The sequence below is a fragment of the Bos taurus genome, chromosome 4 (assembly GCF_002263795.3).
Source record: "Bos taurus isolate L1 Dominette 01449 registration number 42190680 breed Hereford chromosome 4, ARS-UCD2.0, whole genome shotgun sequence".
In the NCBI taxonomy this organism is placed as follows: domain Eukaryota; kingdom Metazoa; phylum Chordata; class Mammalia; order Artiodactyla; family Bovidae; genus Bos; species Bos taurus.
In genome coordinates this window covers 8,735,266-8,760,050 of record NC_037331.1, presented here as the reverse complement: position 1 = coordinate 8,760,050, position 24,785 = coordinate 8,735,266, and the positions used below count along the sequence as shown (strand labels likewise).

The following is a 24,785-nucleotide window of genomic DNA, read 5'->3' as shown; positions in this document are numbered from 1 at the left end:
TCTAATTTTCTATAATGAATATGCATTACTTACATAAATTATTTTTTAAACTTTATAAATTACTGATATGGAAAAACTGCAGAAATAAATAAATTATGAAGTATCCTTTCCATCTTGAACTCAACTAGAATGAGTCCTAGAGGCTGTATGTTGTGTGTAGAGTTTATTTTGAAGGGGAGGAAGCTGTACTAGGCAAGAATGCTCCTCGTGGAAGTAGAAGAGGGATGGAAGGTGAAAGAGAAAATGCCAAAAAAAAAAAAAAAATGATGTTTTCAAGATCCTCAAGCTGTCTCCCTACAGTCTTCTCCGAAGAAAGTAACAGGAACATACCTCCAACACTCACAATCTGTTCTTTCATGAAGACCTAGCTACCGATTTCTGCTTCTGTCACCTGTTTCAAATGTGCTACGGAAGGAAGCCATACAGTTCTGCTAATGGGCCATGCGACACAGCTATGGGTCAGCATCAGTTGGGCTCAGGGCTTCTCGGCATACCATGTCCTTCAGTGGGAACCATTTTCCATTTACCACAGCATATGCCACACTTAACTGCTCTTCTCAACTCCGAGTAAACACTCACTTTCCTAACCCCCAGGAAAAAAAGGGCATTCAGTACGAATTCCACAGTCTCACCCTTCCAGAGTTTCTCTGCATTAAAGTGTCGCTCTCTCCTCTGACTTCTACCCCTTCCAGATAAATAAGGTCCTCCTTCTCTTCTGGTGCAACATAATTAGAAACCCAAGATCACTCTCATCCATTTCTTTGACATGCAGTATATCTTTCAGGATTTAAAAAGATCCTTATTCAAGCGTGAGTATAACTTTCTATGCTCTGGGTGTAACTGATGCTTGCATGCATGCTCAGCTGTGTCTGACTCTTTGCCACCCCACGGACTGTAGCCCACCAGGCTCCTCTGTCCATGGAATTCTCCAGGCAAGACTACTGGAGTGGGTTGCCATGCCTTCCTCCAGGAGATCTTCCCAACCGAGGGATCAAACTCGCATCTCCTGCACTGCAGGCAGATTCTTTACACTATTAACAGTTAATATGCTTTAATCTATCTATGAATGAACTATTTTCGTCTGCCTTAGCTCAGAGCTCACTTTCCCTGTCTTTTGTCTCTAATGCTATTACCTTAGCTGTTTATGATAAGCAGGCTCCAGAGACACCCCCCAATGAGCCACATATTCCAGAAATCACAACTTTGTATAGCCCCTGACTTTTGAATCTGGCTGACCCTGTGATCTACTTCAACCAATAAAACAAGACATCATTGACACTGTGCTAGTCTGGGTCTAAGCCTTTGGAACATCTGGCTACTTTTGCTTTCCCACTCTTGAGATTTAGATTTAAGAGGCCTATTTAAGGAAGCCCAAGTTAGCCCCAAAGTGAGACATCTTAATATAGAAAGACATCTCAGCCTTCCAGGCAACCCTGCCAACACTTGAGATGAGTAGAGTCATCTCAAATTATTCAGCTTGTGCCACCTTCTCTACCACATGAAAGACTCTGAGAGAAGAACCCGGTTAACCCACTGGGGCCATTGTAAGAGGTAATAGAATTACTGTTGTAAGCTCCTAAGTTTGAGATGGTTTGTTAAGTATTAATAGATAACTAGGACACTAACTGTCTTCACCAATCTACTCCTGGTAGATTCACAATACCCCCTTGCCTCCATTGCCTGATCTCTGCCAGGCAACCGTGGGCAGTCAACATACTGAATACACGAATTCCACCCGGATGAAATTCCAAAATATATCTTTGCTTCACAGTTTGGATTTCTCTGGGGAAGTACCTTCCCGTCTTTTTAAAATCCAACCTTTGGCTGCCATTCAAACATTTACCAATTACCTTATAATTTGGGTAGTTATATTTTGCCTGACATTTCTCTGGACCTCCATTGTATTAAAACTATTTCAACATGGACTTAGTAGGTTTTATATATATATATATATATATATATATATATATATATACACATATGTATGTGTGTGTGTAATATAGACAGTGGTCTAAAACATGGAACATTGTGTAAAATTAATGTGTTTGATTGCTGTGAATGCTTTGTCTAATACTGAGGTAATTCATAAATGATATCTTGGAAGCATTCATCCAGGGTTTCAGGCTATTCCATAAGTGTATTACTTCTAGCAATGTGTTGCAGACTTGTGAAAGTAATAGTCTAGCATGCATGCCACAGGCAAATGCCAATTTGAAGGATTTAAAGAAAAGTATAACAAATCACCATATTTGTTAGCATTTTGAGGTAACAAAGTATTTGGGAAATTTCCAAGAACATCCATTTCCTTAGGCCTACATACACCAGTGCGGTCACATTGTAAATCAGAACTCGCAGGCTCTTGCCTGCAGAAGTATTTCCTAGAAATGTCTGGTGAGTTTTGAGTGAGGATATCTTGTCCACCCCAGCGGAACCTCCGATTTCTCTGCCATCTTTCCTCCCACATCGGATGGTTCTGCCACACCTCCCAGCACGCATGTTTTCCCCTCAGCGCACACACCAGAAACCTCGACTTGCCAAACCACTGTTTTGTTCTCGTTCACGTTCTGTTAGGTAGACGCACAGCTGTGCTCCTTGGGCGCAAAGTTTTACAAAATTTTCCTGAAACAAATCTTCCAAATCTACTCCCTGCTCACCACACAACTCACCCATAAACTCCTTGGGCTCAGAGAGGACTCGTCTTCATGAACTACGTGACCGACACTGTCCCATTCTCAGGACTACCCCCCTTCCCTGGAACCCTGAAATTCCAGCACCAGGGCACACTTTTCAAGCTTCCAGTTCCCTCCAGAAGCAGCTTTCTCTCTTCCTGTAGAATCTTCCAGCAGGCCTGCTCCACCAATTCACAGATGCCTAGCCAGTGTGAGCTGTAATCTTGTTCCAACTTATATTCAAATTATATCTTCCACTACACACACAAAAAGTTAATAATTTCATGAGACCCTGAAGACCTGAAATGCAGGCGTCGTTTACTGAGTGGGAGGCCAGAGGCTATGTGTATTCCTCACTTACTCACTGGTTGGGTAATTCAGGTAAGACAGTGAACCTCTCTCAAACTCAGTGCTGAGATAATTCCAGCAAGATTATCCCGTCCTGGAGGGGATGTTGACTCTGTCACATGCGTCTTAGTGGGGCTCCCTTCTCACTAAGTGTAGCACATGGCCTGAGAAGGCGGGGGGAGCAAGGGACACAAGCTAAGTCATGGTAGGTAGGCATGGAGGCAGCAAAGCAACAAAATGCAAGTGCAACAGAGAGAACCTTGTCTTTCTTCTGTAAAAAAAAAAAAAAAAGAGGTGGGGGGAAAAGATGAGAGAGAGCTATCTCACTGAAACAAATCAAAGATCATTTTTCCTGCACTTCCTAATAGGCTAAGATAGGACATTGTTTTCAGGATTAAGATGGAGAAAAGCTATTCCCTTGGATGGCATGAACTGAAGATGTTCTTTCAAGACAAAGAGAAACCCAATTTGTCTCCCTAAGGCCAGAAAGGATAATAAAAATAGGAGCTATCCCAGGGAGCCTTTACTTCATGCTAGAGACTGAGCTAAGCATTTTACATGTATTAGTACATCTCATTATAACATCAGCACCATAACTTAATACAACTATGTGCGTGCTAAGTTGCTTCAGTCGTGTCTGACTCTTTGCAACCCCATGGACTGTATCCTACCTCTGTCTGTGGGATTCTCCAGGCAAGAATACTGGAGTGGGTTGCCATGCCCTCATCATTTCTATTGTGAAGCTGGGAAAACAGAGGCAATAAAAAGTTAAGCAACTTGCCCAAGACCCACAGCAGTAAGTTACAGAAGCAGAATTGGCATTTAGGCAATCTGGATAAGAGCATTTAAATAATGTGGCACCAGGGTTTTTCAGCATCTGCATTAGCAACACTTTGAGCTGTATATCTCTTTGTTGCAGGTGGTTGGGTGGGGCGGGGGGGGAGGTGGCCTGTGCATTATAGGATGTTTAGCAGTATCCCTGGTCTCTACCCAGTACTTCCCAAGTGGTGCTACTGGTAAAGAATCTACCTGCAATGCAGGAGACCCAAGAGGCACTGGTTCGATCCCTGGGTCAGGAAGTTCCCCTGGAGGAGGAAATGGCAACCCATTCCAGTATTCTTGCCTGGAGAATCCCATGGACAGAGGAGCCTTATGGGCTGCAGTCCATGAGACCACAAAGGGTCACACACAACTGAGCGACTGAACCACACATGCATGCACAAGCTCTGGTCTCTGCCCATTAGATGCTGTACCACCTCCCTGTTGAGACAGTCAAAAATGTTAAACTCCCCCCATGTTGAGAACCATTGTTTGGTACTAGAGTCCTTACCATCTGACAGTGAACCCTATCTCAGCACTGACCAGCAGTTTTCTGTTCCCAGGTTCCTTGAGATTACAAAGGAGAGTGTATGTAAGCATTAGGTGAGTTAATATAGGTACAGTGCTTAGGAAGTGCCCTGCATATAGGAAACTCTAATGTAAGTATTAGCTATAGTTACTGCTGTTTTTGTTATTGTCATCATGACAGGGAAGACAGCAGAACAGGATAGAAGGGAGGCTGCAGTGGACACTGGAGATATAGGAGTTAATCGTCCCCACTCTTGGACAATCAAATCCAGGACTGCAGTGTGCAAGGTCTAGCCATCAGTGACTAACTCCATCCGTCAGGGCAGCAGTAGGAGCTTTGTAATCACAGTCAAAATGGGAGTCTCGTCCAGGCAGAAAATAAAATCATTGGGAAAAAAATGAATTGTTTTCAGTGAGTCTTTAATAAAAAAGACTTTTTAAAATGCGTTTTTAATAAAAAAAAGTCATTCCCAGAATACGATCACTTTCCCATTCTTGCAATTAATCCTTTTCACTGACATCTTGGGTGTCTCCCGCTTTGATGCAATCAAGCCACTGGACTAAGTGAAGAACTTGTCTCATGTCCAATAGGCCATGGCTTGAGGGAGAGAAAGGGTAGGTCTGCATGGAGTAAGAAGAGACCAGGCTGATGCTGAAGGGGTGAAACAGTAAAGAGAATCCCCTGTCTTCTTGCTCAGTTGCTCGTGATAAGCATAATGGCTGCCTCAACAGGCAGGCAGCCATTTTTAACTGGCAACAGTGAGAAGGAAATGGCAGATCAGGGAGGCTGCCTGCTGACACACCTGTGTGAAGTCAGCACTGGGACCCCTTCCAGCCGCAACCACAGAGACAGAGGCTCCAGACGCAACCACAGAGGGATTTCAAGAGATGCGGAGATACTGAGGCACCCCGAGGCAGCTTGTGAAATGCTGGCTAAAAACCCACCCTAAGTCTTCACTGCCGAAATCAAGACTGACAGGCAGGGTTCAGTGGCATCAGCTGTTTGAAAGCGAGAAATGTTTAAAATTCAGAGAACATGAGAACACAGGGCCTGAAAGAAGATTTTACCACTAAATGTCAGGTTGGTAATGCTCACAGACTTGGAAAAGCCATGCTGGGTTTCATAGGTCAGGGTTGGGAAGAAACCTAACCACCTTTCTGTAAGTCCACTCAGCTTCTCTGTGGCCCAGTTTCCTTATCTGAAAGAGTAGCTGTTTTGCACATGATTTTATGTTTTTCACATAGAAAATTTATTCTCATAACACTTCGAGAGGTAGGTGTTATTGTCCTTAATTAAGGGAAAAAATTGAGGTTCTGAGAGTTTGTCCATTACTTCCCTAAAGTCACACAAACTGTCCTAAGTCCACCAGGCTCTCTATTTCAAGTTCTAATACTCTTTCTAGAATCCTGCTAAAAACCAGAGGTCAGCTCCCTGAGGTCTCTTTCAGCTCCAAAATTCCATGATTTTATGGGTTCTGTGTCTTGAAAGCATGTCTGGTCCTTAATATTTTCCTCCCTTTATCCTAAAGGGATTTATATCATTGGAGGCAGATGACCACCCAAGGGGGCCAGTTTTTCGCCTTCCCTCCCACCTCTTATCTCTTTCAGCTCCAACCAGCTTAGAAGACTTACAGATGGTCCCATAGGCTTGTTCCACTTAAATGTTTAGATTGAGAGTCTTACCTCAGAAAAGAACCACAGAGGATAAGTTAGGATAATCCAGAGAGATGCTAGCAAAAGCCTAACTAGGGATAGGCTAGACCTTGTGGCCTTTTCTGATCAACCGAGGAGCAGAGCAGTCTGAATTTGCGAGTTCAGTGAGATGATACTCTCTTACACCTGGCAAGAAGCCACCTCAATATCGCTCACCTCCAGCAAATCCTTCACATGGAAATCAAGTGAGCTCTGGAAAAAACAAACCATGTTGCTTCTGGACTGAAATATCTTCATGGGGTTTCAGCACATTTTAGGAATATCCAGAATCCCAAGGACAGCCCCCCAACTGCTTCAGTCAATATATTCTTGCCTGGGTATATTACTCGACAACTGGGAACATTCATTGGAAGGACTGATGCTGAAGCTGAAGCTCCAGTACTTCGGCCACCAGACGCGAAGAGCTGACTCATTAGAAAAGACCCTGATGCTGGGAAAGATTGAAGGCAGGAGGAGAAACGGACAACAGAAGATGAAATGGTTAGATGGCATCACTGACTTGATGGACCTGAGTTTGAGCAAGCTCCAGGAGCTGGTGATGGACAGGGAAGCCTGGCGTGCTGCAGTCCATGAGGTTGCAAAGAGTCAGACATGACTGAGCGACTGAACTGAACTGTATTTTACTTGAGGCACTTTTTTTTTTTTAATTTGAAAGCATTTAGAATCTTTTACTTTGACATTAAAAGCCAAGACTAAACTGTTTTCAGAGTACAGCATTGGCTCCCTAAGTCATGAGGGGTCGATGTTTAGTCTATGGCTCCATAAATATTAATGAAGGGTCTAGATACCGAGGCTGATGGCAGCAGTGCTTGCACCCAGAGGGGTCGGCTATGACTTCATGTTTAAAGAGCTGAGCTTCATGATCCAATGTATCAGATGCTGTGATATATGCCTTCCTGCTCCTGAACAATGAACTCTATGCAAGTTCACAGCCGTACACACACACATATATTTAAATCCATAAAAACCAGACTCATTGGATTGATAGAGCTGTTTGTTTTGCTTCTGAGTTTCAGTTTTGCCACCGAGACTATATTTCTTCAACTTTAATCTGATTATTTTGCTAATGTCTAAAAAGCCTACATAGGATGGCTTTTTCTGGGGAAAGCACTACTTTCCCTAATTTCCCCCACGTTTTCCCAAGGTCTCTCATACCTTTCAGTCCTGATAATTCCTTCCCTACCCCGCTTCCCACTCACACGTGACACTTTCAGTTCACCTGTCCTGTTTTTTCATCTGACTGTGGACATGTTTCTTTAGCAATGACGTAAGAACTTTGTATCTGTCCATGTCTCCCTGGCACACGTCGTCACACACACACGGGCCTGAACAGACACACTGCTGGCTGCTGGTCAAGGGGTTGGGTACCATTTTCACACTGAATGGGGAGGAACTGTCCCGCGCATTCTTACTGCAGTCACAATACACTGGCCATGGGCACCATTTAGCAGTTCAGTAACCAAAACTCCAAAACCACATATGCCTGCCTACACGCTACCCCAGAGTCGCCATGCCCACACAACATCATTAGCATGAAACCACAAAATTATAACTGAAAATCACATAGGAACTTAAAGAAATAACTATTCATGATTTTACTTCTTAGCAGCAAATAATAACTAAGACCCAGAAACTGTCATAGGAAAATTGACCTGGCAAAATAATCATCTGACTATAACCTGACTTTTCCTTCTAAAAGAGTCTTATATTGTCATTAGATATTTTTTCTATATCATGGAAAGGCAGGAAATAAATATATAAACATCCTTTAAAAAAATCCACCAGAGATTCATCCATGATACTTATCACTAATATGACTTTATAAGGTGATGCAGAACATACCTAAATTTCAAATGTTTTTAATCTTCAAATAAGCAATTCTAGAGATTTATCCTAAAGATGTTATAAAAGTATCAAAAGATATATCCATAAGTACTTTATAATAATGAAAAAAGAAACTGTATGATTATTACTCCTGGGTTCAATCCCTGGGTTGGGAAGATCCCCTGGAGGAGGGCATGGCAACCCACTCCAGTATTCTTGTCCGGAGAATCCCATGGACAGAGGAGCCTGGTGGGCTACAGTCCGTGGGGCCCCAAAGACTTGGACATGACTGAGCAACTAAGCATAGCACAGCACAGCACATGATTAATATTAAGAAACCAGTGACTTTCCTCATGGTCCAGTGGTTAAAACTCTGTTTCCCCTGTAGGGGACATAGGTTCGATTCCTAGTCAGGGAACTAAGATCCTACATGCCATGAGGCAAGGCCAAAAATAGAAAGAAAAAAAATTTTTGAGAGAATGCTATAGAATGTAGTTATGGGCATGGGAATTTGAACACGTGTGCTTCTAAATAAAAAAGGAAGTTTTGGAAACAACATATGTATGTTTGTGTTTATATGTGTTTGTGTGTATATATGCACAGAAAAAAAATCCAGAAAAATATTAAAGGTGTTATTACTGATAGTAAGGGTAACAGTTATTTTTCCTTACTTCTTTATACCTCTTTGCATTGTACGAACTGCTTTGCAAGACGATGAAAGTGAAGCTCTTTAAATTGGGGGAGGGGAGAGGAAACACATGACAATGCGGGCCATACAGATATTAAGGCCAAACTGAAACGTGTTAACAGCCACCATCAACATCAATGCCACAGCATCTCAGGGGCCAGGTCCAGTTACTGCAAATTCCCTCTGCGCACACAAGCTCAGTGAGGTGGTGAAATCCAGGGAAACCGTGTCTGTGGAAGCCAGCTGGCCCTTTCCCAGTGGTGTCTCTCCACACACAGCCTTGTCTTCTTATGATTTAATATTTGCACCCCACCACCTTCCTCAGTATTCATGGTCAGCCTGCTGGTGCTTGGTGGTCTCGCTATTGGCAGAAAAATGCGCTGAGCTGTCAGGGGAGTGCAGGCGACAGTGAAGAGGGGCGTGTTCTGCAAGGCGGATGACATCCAGGAAAGCATGCCCACGTATGACATGCCCATCAGATCCGGGAGTGCACGTGCCCATTAGGACACGACCAGGTGAAGCGTTCAACACGGGTTATTTAGCATCCGTAGTAAAAAGTGAAACAGCTGCAGAAACAAAGTCCAGGCTTTATTTTTTCCCTTCCTTCTCTTTCTCTCCCTCCCCTTCCTTTGTCTCTCCTCTCCTTCCCTCCACGCTCCCCTTCGCTCTCTCCCAGCATCTCTCTCGAATTTCAAACATGTCTTATAACCTGTCATATGGGCCAAGCCATCCCTGCAGAGAGATGTTAAACAATTCTGAGTGGCAAGCTGCCATATTTAAGTTTAAAGGTTGCCAGATAAATAAGTACAGGGGATATAATGTACAATATTAAAAGAATAATTAACACGGCCATATGTTATATATGATCAGTTCAGTTCAGTCGCTCAGTCGTGTCCAACTCTTTGTGACCCCATGAATAGCGGCACGCCAGGCCTCCTTGTCCATCACCAACTCCCAGAGTTCACTCAAACTCATGTCCGTGGAGTTGGTGATGCCATCCAACCATCTCAACCTTCTCCTCCTGCCCCCAATCCCTCCCAGCATCAGGGTCTTTTCCAATGAATCAACTCTTTGCATGAGGTGGCCAAAATATTGGAGTTTCAGCTTCAGCATCAGTCCTTCCAATGAACACCCAGGACTGATCTCCTTTAGGATGAACTGCTTGGATCTCCTTGCAGTCCAAGGGACTCTCAAGAGTCTTCTCCAACACCACAGTTCAAAAGCATCAATTCTTCAGTGCTCAGCTTTCTTCACAGTCCAACTCTCACATCCATACATGACCACTGGAAAAACCATAGCCTTGACTAGACGGACCTTTGTTGGCAAAGTAATATCTCTGCTTTTGAATATGCTATCTAGGTTGGTCATAACTTTTCTTCCAAGGAGTAAGCGTCTTTTAATTTCATGGCTGCAATCACCATCTGCAGTGATTTTGGAGCCCCAAAAAATAAAGTCTGACACTGTTTCCACTGTTTCCCCATCTATTTCCCATGAAGTGATGGGACCAGATGCCATGATCTTCGTTTTCTGAATGTTGAGCTTGAAGCCAACTTTTTCACTCTCCTCTTTCACTTTCATCAACAGACTTTTTAGTTCCTCTTCACTTTCTCCCATAAGGGTGGTATCATCTGCATATCTGAGGTTATTGATATTTCTCCTGGCAATCTTGATTCCAGCTTGTGCTTCTTCCAGCCCAGTGTTTCTCATGATGTACTCTGCATATAAGTTAAATAAGCAGGGTGACAATATACAGGCTTGATGTACTCCTTTTCCTATTTGGAACCAGTCTGTTGTTCCATGTCCAGTTCTAACTGTTGCTTCCTGACTTGCATATAGGTTTGATAGTTGTTAAGAAAGTTAATCCTGAGTTCTCATCACAAGGAGAAATACCTTTTTGAATTTCTTTAATTTTATATCTAAATGGGATGACAGATGTTCACTAAACTTATTGTGATAGGTTCCCCAGGTGGCATTAGTGGTAAAGAACCTACCTTCCAATGCAGGAGCATAAGAGACTCAAGTTTGATCTCTGGGTCAGAAAGATCCCTTGGAGGAGGGCATGGTAGCCCACTCTAGTATTCTTGCCTGGAGAATCGCATGGACAGAGGAACCCAGTGCGCTATGGTCCAGGGGGTCACAGGGAGTCGGACACAACTGAAGCGACTCAGCACGCACACACACAAACTTATTGTGATAAATATTTCATGTTGTATGTAGGTCAAATTATTATGTTGTACATGTTAAACTTACACAGCATTGTCTGTCAGTTGTATCTCAATAAAACTGGAAGATAGATAGATGTGAAAACAAAAAGCCAATGTTCCTTTCCCCCCACCACACCCTGGTGCTAGAGCTGGAGTAAGTCTGTTTTGCACACTCTCTACCATGGGCATGAACAGCATTGAGTTTGTTTGTTCTTCCCACCCCTTCTGCAAGGACTTCTCTGGTGGCTCAGATGATAAAGAAGCTGCCTGCAATGCAGGAGGCTTGGGTTTGATCCCTGAGTTGAGAAGATCCCCCAGAGAAGGGAATGGCAACCCACTCTAAGTATTCTTGGCCGGAGAATTCCATGGACAGAGGAGCTTGGCAGGCTATAACCCATGGCATTGAAAAGAGTCAGACATGAGTGAGTGACTTACACTTTCACTTTCAACCCTTCTGCAAGCATCTCTAGTATGTTGTGCTGTCTTATTTCCAACCTGCCTTGGGCTCAGACACTCCACCAGGCATATGATGGGCCAGTTAAAGCTACACGCTAGGCAGAGACAGAGGGTGTAGATTTTACATAAAGAAACACATGGCCATCCATTCAAGAGGAAATGCTGTCATCCTGGTCAGGCCTAGATCCAATCTGTGTTGGAGAACATGAGAGGAGCCCTGACTAAGCCACACAGCATCATGCTAATGCATCCTAGTCGGGTACGCCGCTATTTCTTGCCACGTTCTTTTTCTCCTATGAAGAGTGCCATCATTTCACACACATGATAAAGGCAGTTCTATTACTAGCCGTCTGGTAGGGATTGGAGTGTGTATGCTCAGTCATGTCTGACTCTTTGCAACCCCATGGACTATAGCACATCAGGCTCCTCTGTCCATGGGATTTCCCAGGCAAGAATACTGGAGTGGGTTGCCGCTTCCTTCTCCAGGGGATCTTCCCCACCCAGGCATGGAACCTGAGCCTCCTGCATTGGCAGGTGGATGCAGGAGCAAACATTTCATAACTGGGTTTGGACAGTTTTGACTATACTTCCTCAGCTCTCTCTTCACCCTAAGTCTATTCTCTTTATATGACTTTTTGTCTTTAAATATAAATATGATGCCCTTCTCTGTGAAACAGACGCACAAGGTCTGGACAAATAGCCAGGGGATTAGGGACTCTGCTGTCCCACCTCCAGTTGCATATTTAAAACGGAATCAGGAAACTCAAACCATGATGCTCTCAAAGCAATTTGGAAGTGAGCCATTCCCAGACTGATGGGATGTAGATGTAGCAACAACTCACTCTACCCACCAGAAACCAGAAGTTGGGGAGAGACCTTGCAGCCCTAAGTCTCTGGAATTTCTACCACTCACTGATCCTGAGAAGTCCACACCACTCAGCTTCAGACCTGGAACAAGTACAAGGACCGGCGCAAGGAGAGACCGAGACTAGTAGTGCCTTTAAGTTCATTGTGGCTGCAGTTTATGTGTGTAAACAATGGCGCTCCTAATGAGGTCATTTAGTGAAATGTTCATCTCCCTCTATGTTATTGGCATGACACTCAGCAGTGAAAGGGAGTCAATCAAGTATCCAGTAACTAAATACTCTCTTGGATGTTACAATTTTCTCCCCTCTTTTCAGAAGGGATGTTCTATGACTTTCACCTCTCAGATATGTTACATGTTGGAGAAAGAAAAAGGGGAGAAGAACAAACAGCATTTACCACCTGCCAGTCGAGCAACAGTAATTGGCAACATCATTCAGAGATACTCACCTGCAGTGCTGAGCCCTACAGAAATGAGTGAGATCAGTTCCATTTCAGTTATAGAACAACAGGAACCAGGCCTGTGTGTTTGTATCTTAGTGGAAGAAGGCGACAGACTGCAAAGAAAGTCTAAATTCAAGATCAGACAGAAATAAAGCCCTCCTCCCCCAAATCGAAATGAGATAATTGCCAGTGGAAGCTTGCCTTGGGTTCTGAGAGTTAGGCAGCAAATATTTTTGCAAAAACAACGATAGGGAAGCAAAACAAAAATAAATTGCTCCAGTTCCAGGCATTCTTTGACTTTTTTGGGCACTGGCTGTTTTTTTACACAGTCCTCAGAAGAATGGATGGTTCAGAAACAAAATAAAACAAAATAGGACATGTAAGGGACTCTATCTGCATGGCCCTGAGTGAAAAAAACTTCAGGCTTCCCAAACTTGTATCTATGGTGTAAGAAAGGTTTTAGAATCTACCTTGCTTTATTTCTAGTTCTTTTTGTCTACCATTGGGCCAAGACACAAAGAAGACAAGTTTTAATAGAATTTTCTAAATACTACACTGGAAAACAGAAATCAATATTGAGAACTTAAAAGAATGTCTATTTTGCTTTTTTATTAGCTTCAGGTCTGCTTTTTTAAAAAAAAATTTAATTGGAAGATAATTGGTTTACAATGTTGTGCTGGTTTCTGCTCTACAACAACATGAATCAGCCTTACGTATACATGTATCCCCTCCATCGTGAGCCTCCCTCCCACAATCATCCCACCCCTCTAGGTGGACACAGATCACTAAATTGAGCTCCCTGTGCTATACAGCAGCTCCCCACTAACTATTTTGTACATATGGGCTTCCCTCGTGGCTCAGATGGTAAAGAATCTGCCTACAGTGCAGGAGACCCAGGTTCAATCCCTGGGTCAGAAAGATCCCCTGGAGAGTGTATATATGTCACTGCTACTCTTTCAATTCGTCTCACCCTCTCCTTCCCCCAGTGAGTCCAAAGTCCAGTGTCTACATCTGAATCACTATTGTGTGCCTGCTAAAGCGCTTCAGTTGGGTATGAGTCTGTGCGATCCTGTGGACTGCAGCCTGTGGGACTCCTCTGTCCATGGAATTCTCCAGGTAAGAACACTGGAGTGGGTAGCCATTCCCTTCTCCAAGGGATCTTCTCAACCCAGGGATCCAACTTGGGTCTCACTCATTGAAAACAGATTTTTTTTTTTTACCATCTGAGCCACCAGGGATATATGTGTAAATATACAATATTTGTTTTCCTTTTACTTCACTCTGTATGACAGGCTGTGGGTTCATCCCTATTTAGCTTTTATGGCACCCTGAAAACAAGCAACCCTGAGAGGTCTGTTGACTTGGATCTGATCCGATATTTTGAAATCTACTCTTCCTTACTTCTGCCAAGTGAGTCCCACCCCTGTCTTCCACTCCCACTCCTGAGCCCTTTATGATTTCCTCTCTCCCTGACATCCAAATGCAGAACCGAAGTGTGAAAAGCTGTTTAAGTAGTCTTAACTTACAGAGCAAGAAGACTCGCCGCCCATTTTTTATATTCCGTGATATTAAAATAATTCATCTGAGTTTGCACTAATGACAGTAAATCGCTGGTGCTGACAAGCTGCGGTCAATTATCCTTTCTACAGCCTTTTAAAGTCGAAGTACTAGGAAATGCGTCAGTGTTGGAAGCTTGTGGCTTGTTAATTCAAATGAAGCAGACAACCAGCCTGAGCAGCCCTCCCAAAGCTGCTCCGCCAGGACCCACGCTCCCAAACCGCTCTCTTAGGCCCTGCACTTCCGCCGGAATTTGCATGAACGGCGGAAACGGTTTAAATAAAGTGGCGTGTTATTTATCCCTATAATGACTAGTTTAACAGCCACAATTAGGAAGGAAATTCTACAAGCCCGAACTCCAGTTACTTATTACTGCCACCGAAAGTCAATTAAAGTATCTAAGTAATTACAGGGATTGGCATCATCTGTCATCTGGCGAATCCTATTAGAGGGAAGAGGTTCTTGGTTTGTTTTGAGAGTGTGTAATCTCCTCTCCATCATGTTGGTTAATTTTTGGACAAGGGAGCATGGGAGGGGCCAGTCTGGGGACGTGCTCACCTGGAGAGCCACAGACATGACCACTGAATTTCCATCAACCTAGCAGCCAAGCAAAGGAGCAAGAGTCATCCTGGAGTGGGTGGGAGGTACCCACTCTGCCAGAGAAGCCATCCAGGGACATTGCTGTCCCCTCAAGAGCCTCCAATGGTGCCCTGTTCCTTCCTGAGCTTCTGCTACACCACGTACTAGTCTCTTTGCCCATTTCAAGGCCCACCAGCTCCCCAGTGACCTCCCAGTACCTCCTCAGTCATCTGGGTCAGCTTGCTGTCTCATAAACATTATCGTCATGATTCTAAGACTTCTGCGCTCTTGCTTAGCCTGTTACTTAATCTGCTTTCTTCCCCTCTCTTCTGTCTATCCAAACCTCTTCTCTCTTCAAGACTCAGTCAGAGTCCTAACCCCTCCCCAATGCACATCCAATATCAGACCTCTCCTTGTACCAGCTGCCTATGGAATTCTGAATTTATCGCTCAGTGGGTCTCAGGTTGTGAACAGAAGGGGCTACAACATCTTAAGTTTCCACTACTAGCCCAGCATCTGGGATACATTTACACCCCCAGTATGGTAACCCCCTGCTCCTTGATTTCTGTGGTTGCTGTAATTTAGTCTCATGTGTCATGAAGTCTTTCTTCATATCATTTAATTTATTCATTTTTGGCTGTGCTGGGTCTTTGCTGCTGTTCGGGCTTTTTCTCTAGTTGCAGTGAGCGGGGACCACCCTCTAGTTGCAGTGCACGAGCTTCTCATTGCGGTGGCTTCTCTTGTTGCAGAGCACAACTCTTGGTCGCATGGGCTCAGTAGGTGCCGCTCCCAGGCTCTAACGCACAGGTTCAGTAGTTGTGGCGCGTGGGTTTAGTTGCTCTGGAGCCTGTGGGATCTTCCCCGATCGGGCACTGAACCCCTGTCTCCTGCATTGGCAGACAGATTCTGTACCAATGAACCAAAGAACCCAAGTGAAATGTCTTAATCAGACCTACCTGCTCCCCTTCCTTCCTTTAGCAGCATGTATCGAACGGCTGGCTTAGAGCAGGACACCAGAACTACGGCTTCTCAGTTTGAATCCAGTTCTTCTTCTCCAACCATAATGCCTTGATGGGAAACCATGTTAGCTCACACCACCCTGCACAAATCAAGGAGTCTCTCAATGCTCATCATTCATTTGCCGGCCAACACTTGGAAGGAAATCATCCAAAAAGCACACATAAATATAGAAAGAAAGCACTCTGTCTCCCCTGTGATTCCACAAGGCTCTCCTCAGAGCATTCTCAGTCCAAGCCAGGAGGCCAAGATAGGAAAATAATTTCAAATGATCTTCCAAATGACTTCAGCACTTGCATAGGGTTCAAGTTTGGTTCAAGGGATGGGCAAAACTCAGGTCAGCCAGCTCTGTTAGGGTTAGCCAGACACAGGCTGATGGGCCATTTGGGGTTGAATTGAGAACTTTCTGCTGTTCTTCACATCCCAAGACAGATACTGGAATTTTAACTTTTCTTTTCACAATCTCCTTATGTTTTGAAAATTCTTTTCATCTTCCCAGAAGATCTCTTTTCTCATTCTCCCCTTTCATGGCATGTCCTTTGGTAGCTCCTGTTCTGCCCCTGTGGTATTCAGACTTCATATTTCCACTAGCAATCTCCCCCAACATGCTTCTCACTATTTTCTGCAGGAAATACTGCCCATAACAAAGCATTGAAAATAGAATGGTCTCAGGCATTAATCATTAAGGCAAGACCGACAAGCTCAAGGACATCAGACCGTATCAAAAGACTGCTGAGAACACTTGAGTGGCTTGAGTTCTCCGACAGTGGCATATCACAGTGAGGCTGTTGTGCCTGCGTCTAGCCCCACCCCACCCGCAGGCAGAGCCCCAGCGCAGGGCCAGGCTTTGCTGTGTGTCTCCCTGGTGGCCAGCATGGTGCTTGGTGCCCAGTGTGCTCTCGGTAAATGCTTGTACAGTGAGCATTTGGTCACTGTCTTGTTATATAAATACCAGTTCTAGGTGTGCAGATCTTTTAAAATACTACGATACACAATCCTCATCTTTAAGAAGTTCAAACCCAAGCCTGAGTAAGCATCAGAATTGCTCAGGAAGCTCTGAAAGTACTTATTTCCAGGCCTAATCCCCAGAGATTCTAATTTGGTAGGTCTGGGTTGGCCCAGAAATTCCATGCTTTTTTGGTCATTTTCCAGATGTCTTTATTAATTACAAAGGTTTTAAATTTTATATTGGGATATAGCCAATTTAACAATGTTGTGATAGTTTTAGGTGAACAGCCAAGGGACTCAGCCACACATACACATATATCCATTCTCCCCCAAACTCCCCTCCCATCCAGGCTGCCCCGTAACATTGAGCAGGGTTCCCTGTGCTATACAGTCCATTCTTTTAAATAAGCTTCCAGACCCCTCTGATGATCAGATTGGGACCCTTGGACTAGTGGGCGGTAATAAAAGCCTTGTGTTTTTACATCTCTTTTTCCACATATGAAGTGTTTTCATATCCCTCCTCTCACTTGATTCTTACTTTCTCAGAATCTCAAGATTCTAAGAATCTCTGCAGTTTGTGAACGAGGACACAAAGTCCAGAACGTTCCCATGGTTGGTGAAGTCCGAGTCTGGGTCTGGAGCCAGGATTCCCATCCTCAAGCTCAGCATGGTTTCCTTCTCACTAACCCTTTCTTGTGAGTGATGACCCAGGCTTGCTCTACTGGGTAAAGAGCAAAAAACCGTATTGTTGTTCAGTTGCTAATCCTACTCTTTGCGACCCCGTGGACTGTAGCCCACTAGCCTCCTTGGTCTGTGGGATTTCCCAGGCAAGAACATTGGAGTGGGTTGCCATTTCCTTCTTCAGGGGATCTTCCTGACCCAGGGACCTGCATTGGCAGGCGCATTCTTTACCACTGAGCCACCAGGGAAGCCCAAAAACGTTATAGGTCATCATTAAATGAACAGTGAGTAGGGCTCAGGCCTCTCCCCTAGGCTCTTCGGGGAGAAAAAGTGGGAGGAAAATATTGCCTTCTTCACCCCACGCCAGCCCTCCACCCTTCACCCTGGAGAATCACACTGGGAAAAGAATCAGTTATGGAGACAGGCTCTCTCAGTGGTAGCAAGTAATAAAGGTTATTTCCTTATAGGTATGTTTTACCTAGAAAATAAAGAAGCCAACTGAGAAAGTCAGTCCTACTGGGTGGAATAAACTTGGCTCACATGCCACGAGGCCCCTGGAGAGGGACCACGTGGTGAGCCAGGCAGTGAACCAAATGCCCTCCTTTACCCGAACGTGGCTCAGGAAGCAGTCCTCTCGCTGCCCTCTGGCTGGTTACCTAGCCCGTCCTGCTTCACTCTTCTATCTGTGGTGTGGGTGAGATAAGTCGTGACAGGATTTATCTCACCATTATCACCTAATCCAATGTGACATCAACAGTGCCTTTGACAGCAGATGAATGAAGATTCCAGCTGCCTTTCTGGATTAGGAGCACACCAAGTTTCACTTTGCAATGACAGGCTGTGAGACAGCACAGTCAGCAAAAGGTGCCCCCATTTCCCACGCAGGAACATAGCCCGCAGCTTTTGCCTGCCACATCCCTGACAAGAAAAGGCCAGGGGCTCAGTGCTGCGAGCACTGGGCTCTCCCATCCTTCAGGGATGTGGCCCCTTCGGGCTGTGTCTGAGAGTGAAGTGAGGCTCTGTGAAGCATCCAGAGCACTTGTGCTGACCACAGGCAAAGGGACTGGGGGTGGGGAGACCAGTCACTAGAAAAATAAGCAGAAACTAACAGTCCTCCTTTAAATTCTGCCTGCAAGCGTTTCTGGGTGGAGGAGCTTCTCAGGAAGGTTTTTTGGTTTTCCTCTCGGAGGCGACTTTCTTTCATGGGCTGGCGTCAAGTGTGAACTGAGGAAGTTAGGAAAGGGAGATGGAAAGACTGACACTTCAGCTAGCCAGTTATTGGAGCACATATACTCAAGCAAAATCTCCAATGGCCTTTATTTCCTGATACTTAGAATTGGAAATTAACAATTCTGAAAGGGTAGTTGTGAAGAAAGAGGCATTCTGTGATGATTCTTCCTTTAGCATCTCCTGGGTTGGGATTTTCTGACCAGTTTACAAAAATCTGATCTCACTCTTTGAATTATACACACAAATATACAAATTCAAAGGGCTCCCCAGGTGGCTCAGTGATAAAACAACCCACCTGCCATGTAGGAGATCTGGGTTAGATTTGGGTTAGGAAAGTCCCTTGGGGAAGGAATTGTCAACCCACTCTAGTATTCTTGTGTGGAAAATCCCTTGGACAGAGGAGCCTGGTGGGCTACAGTCCGTGGGGCTTAGTCTGACACAAAAGATCAGACACGACTGAGCAATTAAGCACACACACACGCACACATACAAATTCAGATCACCTTTTAAGAAATCAGTTTGAGATGCCACATGCTTGGTGGGAACCCTTCTCCTTTTAAATTGAGCTTTACAGTCAATGGTGTGTTCCTTTTAACCATAAGATATGTGTCTACTGACTCTATGATTACACAGCTCAGAAACAGGTGCCACCAGGGCACGATCTCATGCTAGCAGTGGCAGCAGAGTCGGCTGGGGATCCTCCTGAAGATGTACAACTGGTCACTTCCTGATAAGAAGGCCAGCTGTGTCCCTGGCTGTGCCCACTTCCCACTGGACATAGATGAAATCAGAGAGGGGGAGAGGGCCGGGAATGAAGGTGCTGTGTAGACTGTGAGCCTATACGGTGATGTGAAAATCTGAGATTTGAAGGCTGAATCATACTTGCTCCAGTGCCAACAGTTTCTCTTCTGTGTTGGATGTGATTGGTAGGAGCTTCCTCAGGAACAAAGGGTACATCCAAAAGCCTGGGTTATATGAGTTTTATGTGTTAGTCTGGGATGGCCTATGAGCTCCAGTATTTTTATTGGGGAAAGCTGCATTTCGAAATAAAACCAACAAAAACAAGGTCTCCTGCAACTTACCAGAACAGGATCCGTGAGAGCATGTCAAAGTGGTCATGCAGATCTTAAAGAATGGGTTGTGGTGGCTGGACCGTTCTCCCATGGGAGCTGGCGAGGTGGCCAAGTTCACAGCTTAGGCATTCGGATCAGTCCCCAAGGGCCTCCATTAGGATGTCTCAGCGTCCTTGTGAAGATCTCCAGTTACAGTCATTTGTGTTCCAGAAGAAGAGAACGTGGAGACTTTAAATGTCTTGTGAGCGAGGTGATCCACATTTTGTGGGTTTTGCAATGCTCGTGGTCACTGTAGTCTTGTTAATCTTTGTTAGGGAACTCGCCACAAAAGCAAACATTCTAATCATTCCGTGAGCAGAGCGCTTTTAGTTAGCTATGTTAAAGGCTTGGGCGTCGTGTTAAAGAGCGTTCTGCTGAGAAGACTCAGCTGAGACATCCCTTGGCCTGGATTCTGCGTCTAAGCCTCCCAGTCTGTGTAAGCACACAGATTAGTTATCTAGACAGGGCCCTGGACGTATCGAACCCCTCTACAGCAATGCCAGTGACTACATATTCTTTGCAGCTTCAGTTTTAACTTGCTCATTCTTCTTTTCATGGAGAGGCAAGACATGCCTGTTGGTGACATCACTGGTGCTTTGAGTACCTTCCTTGTAATTGCTGTGGGGATGTCATGCCTGCTTGCCTTTAAAGATACTCATTTAGTCTAGCAAGACAGCCTTTGTTTTTTGGTAAGATGAAAAGCATAAATGTAATCTCTCTAATATTCTTAATATCTCTAATAGTCTTAATAGTAATGAATAAGCTCAACCCGGGCAATTGGGCAGCTAACTGGTGAAAGTGTCTCCCAAATCTCCCCCAACATGCTTCTCACTATTTTCTGCAGGAAATACTGCCCATAACAAAGCATTGAAAATAGAATGGTCTCAGGCATTAATCATTAAGGCAAGACCGACAAGCTCAAGGACATCAGACCGTATCAAAAGACTGCTGAGAACACTTGAGTGGCTTGAGTTCTCCGACAGTGGCATATCACGTGAGGCTGTTGTGCCTGCGTCTAGCCCCACCCCACCCGCAGGCAGAGCCCCAGCGCAGGGCCAGGCTTGCTGGTGTCTCCCTGGTGGCCAGCATGGTGCTTGGTGCCCAGTGTGCTCTCGGTAAATGCTTGTACAGTGAGCATTTGGTCACTGTCTTGTTATATAAATACCAGTTCTAGGTGTGCAGATCTTTTAAAATACTACGATACACAATCCTCATCTTTAAGAAGTTCAAACCAAGCCTGAGTAAGCATCAGAATTGCTCAGGAAGCTCTGAAAGTACTTATTTCCAGGCCTAATCCCCAGAGATTCTAATTTGGTAGGTCTGGGTTGGCCCAGAATTCCATGCTTTTTTGGTCATTTTCCAGATGTCTTTATTAATTACAAAGGTTTTAAATTTTATATTGGGATATAGCCAATTTAACAATGTTGTGATAGTTTTAGTGAACAGCCAAGGGACTCAGCCACACATACACATATATCCATTCTCCCCCAAACTCCCCTCCCATCCAGGCTGCCCCGTAACATTGAGCAGGGTTCCCTGTGCTATACAGTCCATTCTTTTTAAATAAGCTTCCAGACCCCTCTGATGATCAGATTGGGACCCTTGGACTAGTGGGCGGTAATAAAAGCCTTGTGTTTTTACATCTCTTTTTCCACATATGAAGTGTTTTCATATCCCTCCTCTCACTTGATTCTTACTTTCTCAGAATCTCAAGATTCTAAGAATCTCTGCAGTTTGTGAACGAGGACACAAAGTCCAGAACGTTCCCATGGTTGTGAAGTCCGAGTCTGGGTCTGGAGCCAGGATTCCCATCCTCAAGCTCAGCATGGTTTCCTTCTCACTAACCCTTTCTTGTGAGTGATGACCCAGGCTTGCTCTACTGGGTAAAGAGCAAAAAACCGTATTGTTGTTCAGTTGCTAATCCTACTCTTTGCGACCCCGTGGACTGTAGCCCACTAGCCTCCTTGGTCTGTGGGATTTCCCAGGCAAGAACATTGGAGTGGGTTGCCATTTCCTTCTTCAGGGGATCTTCCTGACCCAGGGACCTGCATTGGCAGGCGCATTCTTTACCACTGAGCCACCAGGGAAGCCCAAAAACGTTATAGGTCATCATTAAATGAACAGTGAGTAGGGCTCAGGCCTCTCCCCTAGGCTCTTCGGGGAGAAAAAGTGGGAGGAAAATATTGCCTTCTTCCCCACGCCAGCCCTCCACCCTTCACCCTGGAGAATCACACTGGGAAAAGAATCAGTTATGGAGACAGGCTCTCTCAGTGGTAGCAAGTATAAAAGGTTATTTCCTTATAGGTATGTTTTACCTAGAAAATAAAGAAGCCAACTGAGAAAGTCAGTCCTACTGGGTGGAATAAACTTGGCTCACATGCCACGAGGCCCCTGGAGAGGGACCACGTGGTGAGCCAGGCAGTGAACCAAATGCCCTCCTTTACCCGAACGTGGCTCAGGAAGCAGTCCTCTCGCTGCCCTCTGGACCTTATGTGTTTGAAGATCTTGGACTTCTCGACTTTCTTGGCTTTCTGGTAGCCAAATCCACCGCCACCGCCTCGCTTTCTAACTTTGCCGTCATTGGTATTCACATTCAAATCAACAAAAGGAGGCACCTTGAAGCCAAATGACAGAGCAACCTGAGGCAAATTTAAGTTATTAACATTGAAGATCTGTTTCAGGGAATGGGAATCATAGGCTCGAATGTATGACTTATATGCTTCCTGGGCTGACTTATGAAGGAAGTAGTTCTTTTCAATCAGTTTTTCAAGCTGAGACTGAATGTCAGAAATTTTAGACCAGGAAAACTCAAATTCACTTAATGGAACCTTGGATTGCTTCAGGTAGCGAAGGAAACCCAATTCTTCAGGGCGCAAAATGAGCAAGGCGTGCCCTCTTCCATTCAGGCCTCTGGCTGTTCTGCCCACACGGTGAATGTACTCCTTGGGGTCATCTGGAGGGTCATACTGAACAATCCAGTCCACTTCAGGAATATCCAGCCCTCTAGCTGCCACGTCTGTACACAACAAGATCCCTGAATCTGCATTGCAAAACTGGAAGAACGTGGTCGTACGCTTATTTTGTTTTTGCCTTCCATGAATGGCCAGGACAGGCAAATCGATGTAGTTCAGCAACTCATAGTGGTATTTCACGGACTTACAGGATGAAAAGAAAACCATTAGTTTCTTCTTCCGGTTCTTCTTAAGGAATGTGAAGAGCAGGAGGAATCTCTTTTCAGAAGGACAGACAACATACCCCTGCTCAAGACCGTCTACAGTTGCATTAGCTTTATCATCATCAACACCAACATACAAAGGCTCCTTTTTCAGAGAAATCCTCGCCAGGTCTTCAACTTTTCGAGTTTGTGTGGCAGAGAAGAGCATGGTCTGTCTGCGTGTTGGCAGAAGTTTAATGATTTGCTTTAATTCCTCTTCAAACCCAACATCCAAGATACGATCAGCCTCATCAATAACCAGACACTGTAGGTTTTTATACATAAACCCTGGGGTATTCTGCATGTGGTCCAGGAGACGGCCTGGTGTGGCCACGACGATGTTGATCCCATTGGCAAGCTTCTGAGCTTCAGCAGACCTGTTACTGCCACCCATTATTAACCCATATGTGTGAACATGGTGTGTCATCAGCTCCTTAAGGACACCAAAAGTCTGCATGGCCAGTTCCCTAGTAGGTGAGAGAATAAGGACTCCTGTTCCATTCCTGGGCATGAACTTTAACTTAACAATGAGTTCAACTGCAGGGATGAGAAATGCCAGCGTTTTACCACTGCCTGTTTTTGCAGCTGCTAGAAGATCCCTGCCTTCCAGAAGTGGTCTGATACTTTTATGTTGAATTTCAGTCATGTTTGTAAAGCCCATTTCTTTTATTGCCTTCAGAGTGTTCTCATTGACAAGATTAGTCAGAGAATCAAATGAAGTATCCTCAAAAGCTCCTGTCAGTCCCAGGGGCAGGCTGGGCACTTCGCTGTCCTCACCCTCGTCATCTGGCTTCTCCACACGGTTTTCTGTTTCTTCAGGAGCCTGGGCACCATCTTCAGCCTCTCCTATGTCCTCAGCTTTTGCTTTTTTGGAATCAGGCCCAGCATCATCCACTACTTTTCTCTTTTTCTTCTTCTTCTTCTTTTTTGATTCTGAATTGGGAGACTGCATTGCTGCTTCTCCACTGGTCAATGTGGTAGATTTCTTGGAGGCTTTTTTAACTTTGACATTTTCCCCTGTTTCTTTAAAAACATCTCCATTTTGGGCTTCTGACATGCCTACATTTACAGACTCTTTAACAGATTTTTTAGCTTTGACATTTTCCGTGGCTTCCCTAGGCAGGACTCTATTGCTGGCTTCCGACACGCTTGCATTCATAGATTGTTTTCGGGACTTCTTCACTTTTCCACTTACTCCTGCTTCTTCAGATGTGTCTCCATTTTGGGTTTCTGCCAACCCAGCACTCATAGGTTGTTTTAGGGACTTTTTAACTTTTCTGCTTCCTACTGTTTCTTTAGCTATATCTCCATTTGGGGCTTCTGACAAGCCCACACTCACAGACTGCTTTAAGGACTTTTTAACTTTTCCATCTCCCACTGTTTCTTCAGGCACATCTCCATTTTGAGTTTCTGACAGGCTCACGGCTGAGGCACCCTGGAGCTTTAGGTTTCGTTGTCGCAATTTGAGGTTCCGCTTCTCGATCTTCTTGCGTAGAAGTTTCATCGGTAAATGAGACATGTTGTAGATAAAGAGCCTTCACCGCGGCGCCACAGCCCAGCTTTTCGGCTCTCCCAAATGACGTTACTTCCTCTCGAGTCACACGTGCTCAGTCTTAACTTTTCTTTTCACAATCTCCTTATGTTTTGAAAATTCTTTTCATCTTCCCAGAAGATCTCTTTTCTCATTCTCCCCTTTCATGGCATGTCCTTTGGTAGCTCCTGTTCTGCCCCTGTGGTATTCAGACTTCATATTTCCACTAGCAATCTCCCCCAACATGCTTCTCACTATTTTCTGCAGGAAATACTGCCCATAACAAAGCATTGAAAATAGAATGGTCTCAGGCATTAATCATTAAGGCAAGACCGACAAGCTCAAGGACATCAGACCGT

At 44.7% G+C, this 24,785-nt stretch overlaps 1 protein-coding gene and 1 pseudogene across 1 annotated transcript; one reads left to right on the top strand and one right to left on the bottom strand.

Annotated features, from left to right (window-relative positions):
• The first annotated feature begins 19,296 nt into the window (after positions 1 to 19,296).
• On the top strand, positions 19,297 to 20,541 carry LOC112446471 (magnesium transporter NIPA2-like; annotated as a pseudogene).
• Positions 20,542 to 21,979: 1,438 nt separating this feature from the next.
• On the bottom strand, positions 21,980 to 24,476 carry LOC112446470 (ATP-dependent RNA helicase DDX18-like). The gene is made up of 2 exons (XM_059886028.1): positions 22,059 to 24,476; positions 21,980 to 21,996 (listed from the first exon to the last, which is right to left on the bottom strand). Exons 1-2 carry the CDS (start codon positions 24,412 to 24,414, stop codon positions 21,980 to 21,982), a joined length of 2,373 nt encoding a protein of 790 aa, XP_059742011.1. The 5' UTR covers positions 24,415 to 24,476.
• Positions 24,477 to 24,785: the final 309 nt, after the last annotated feature.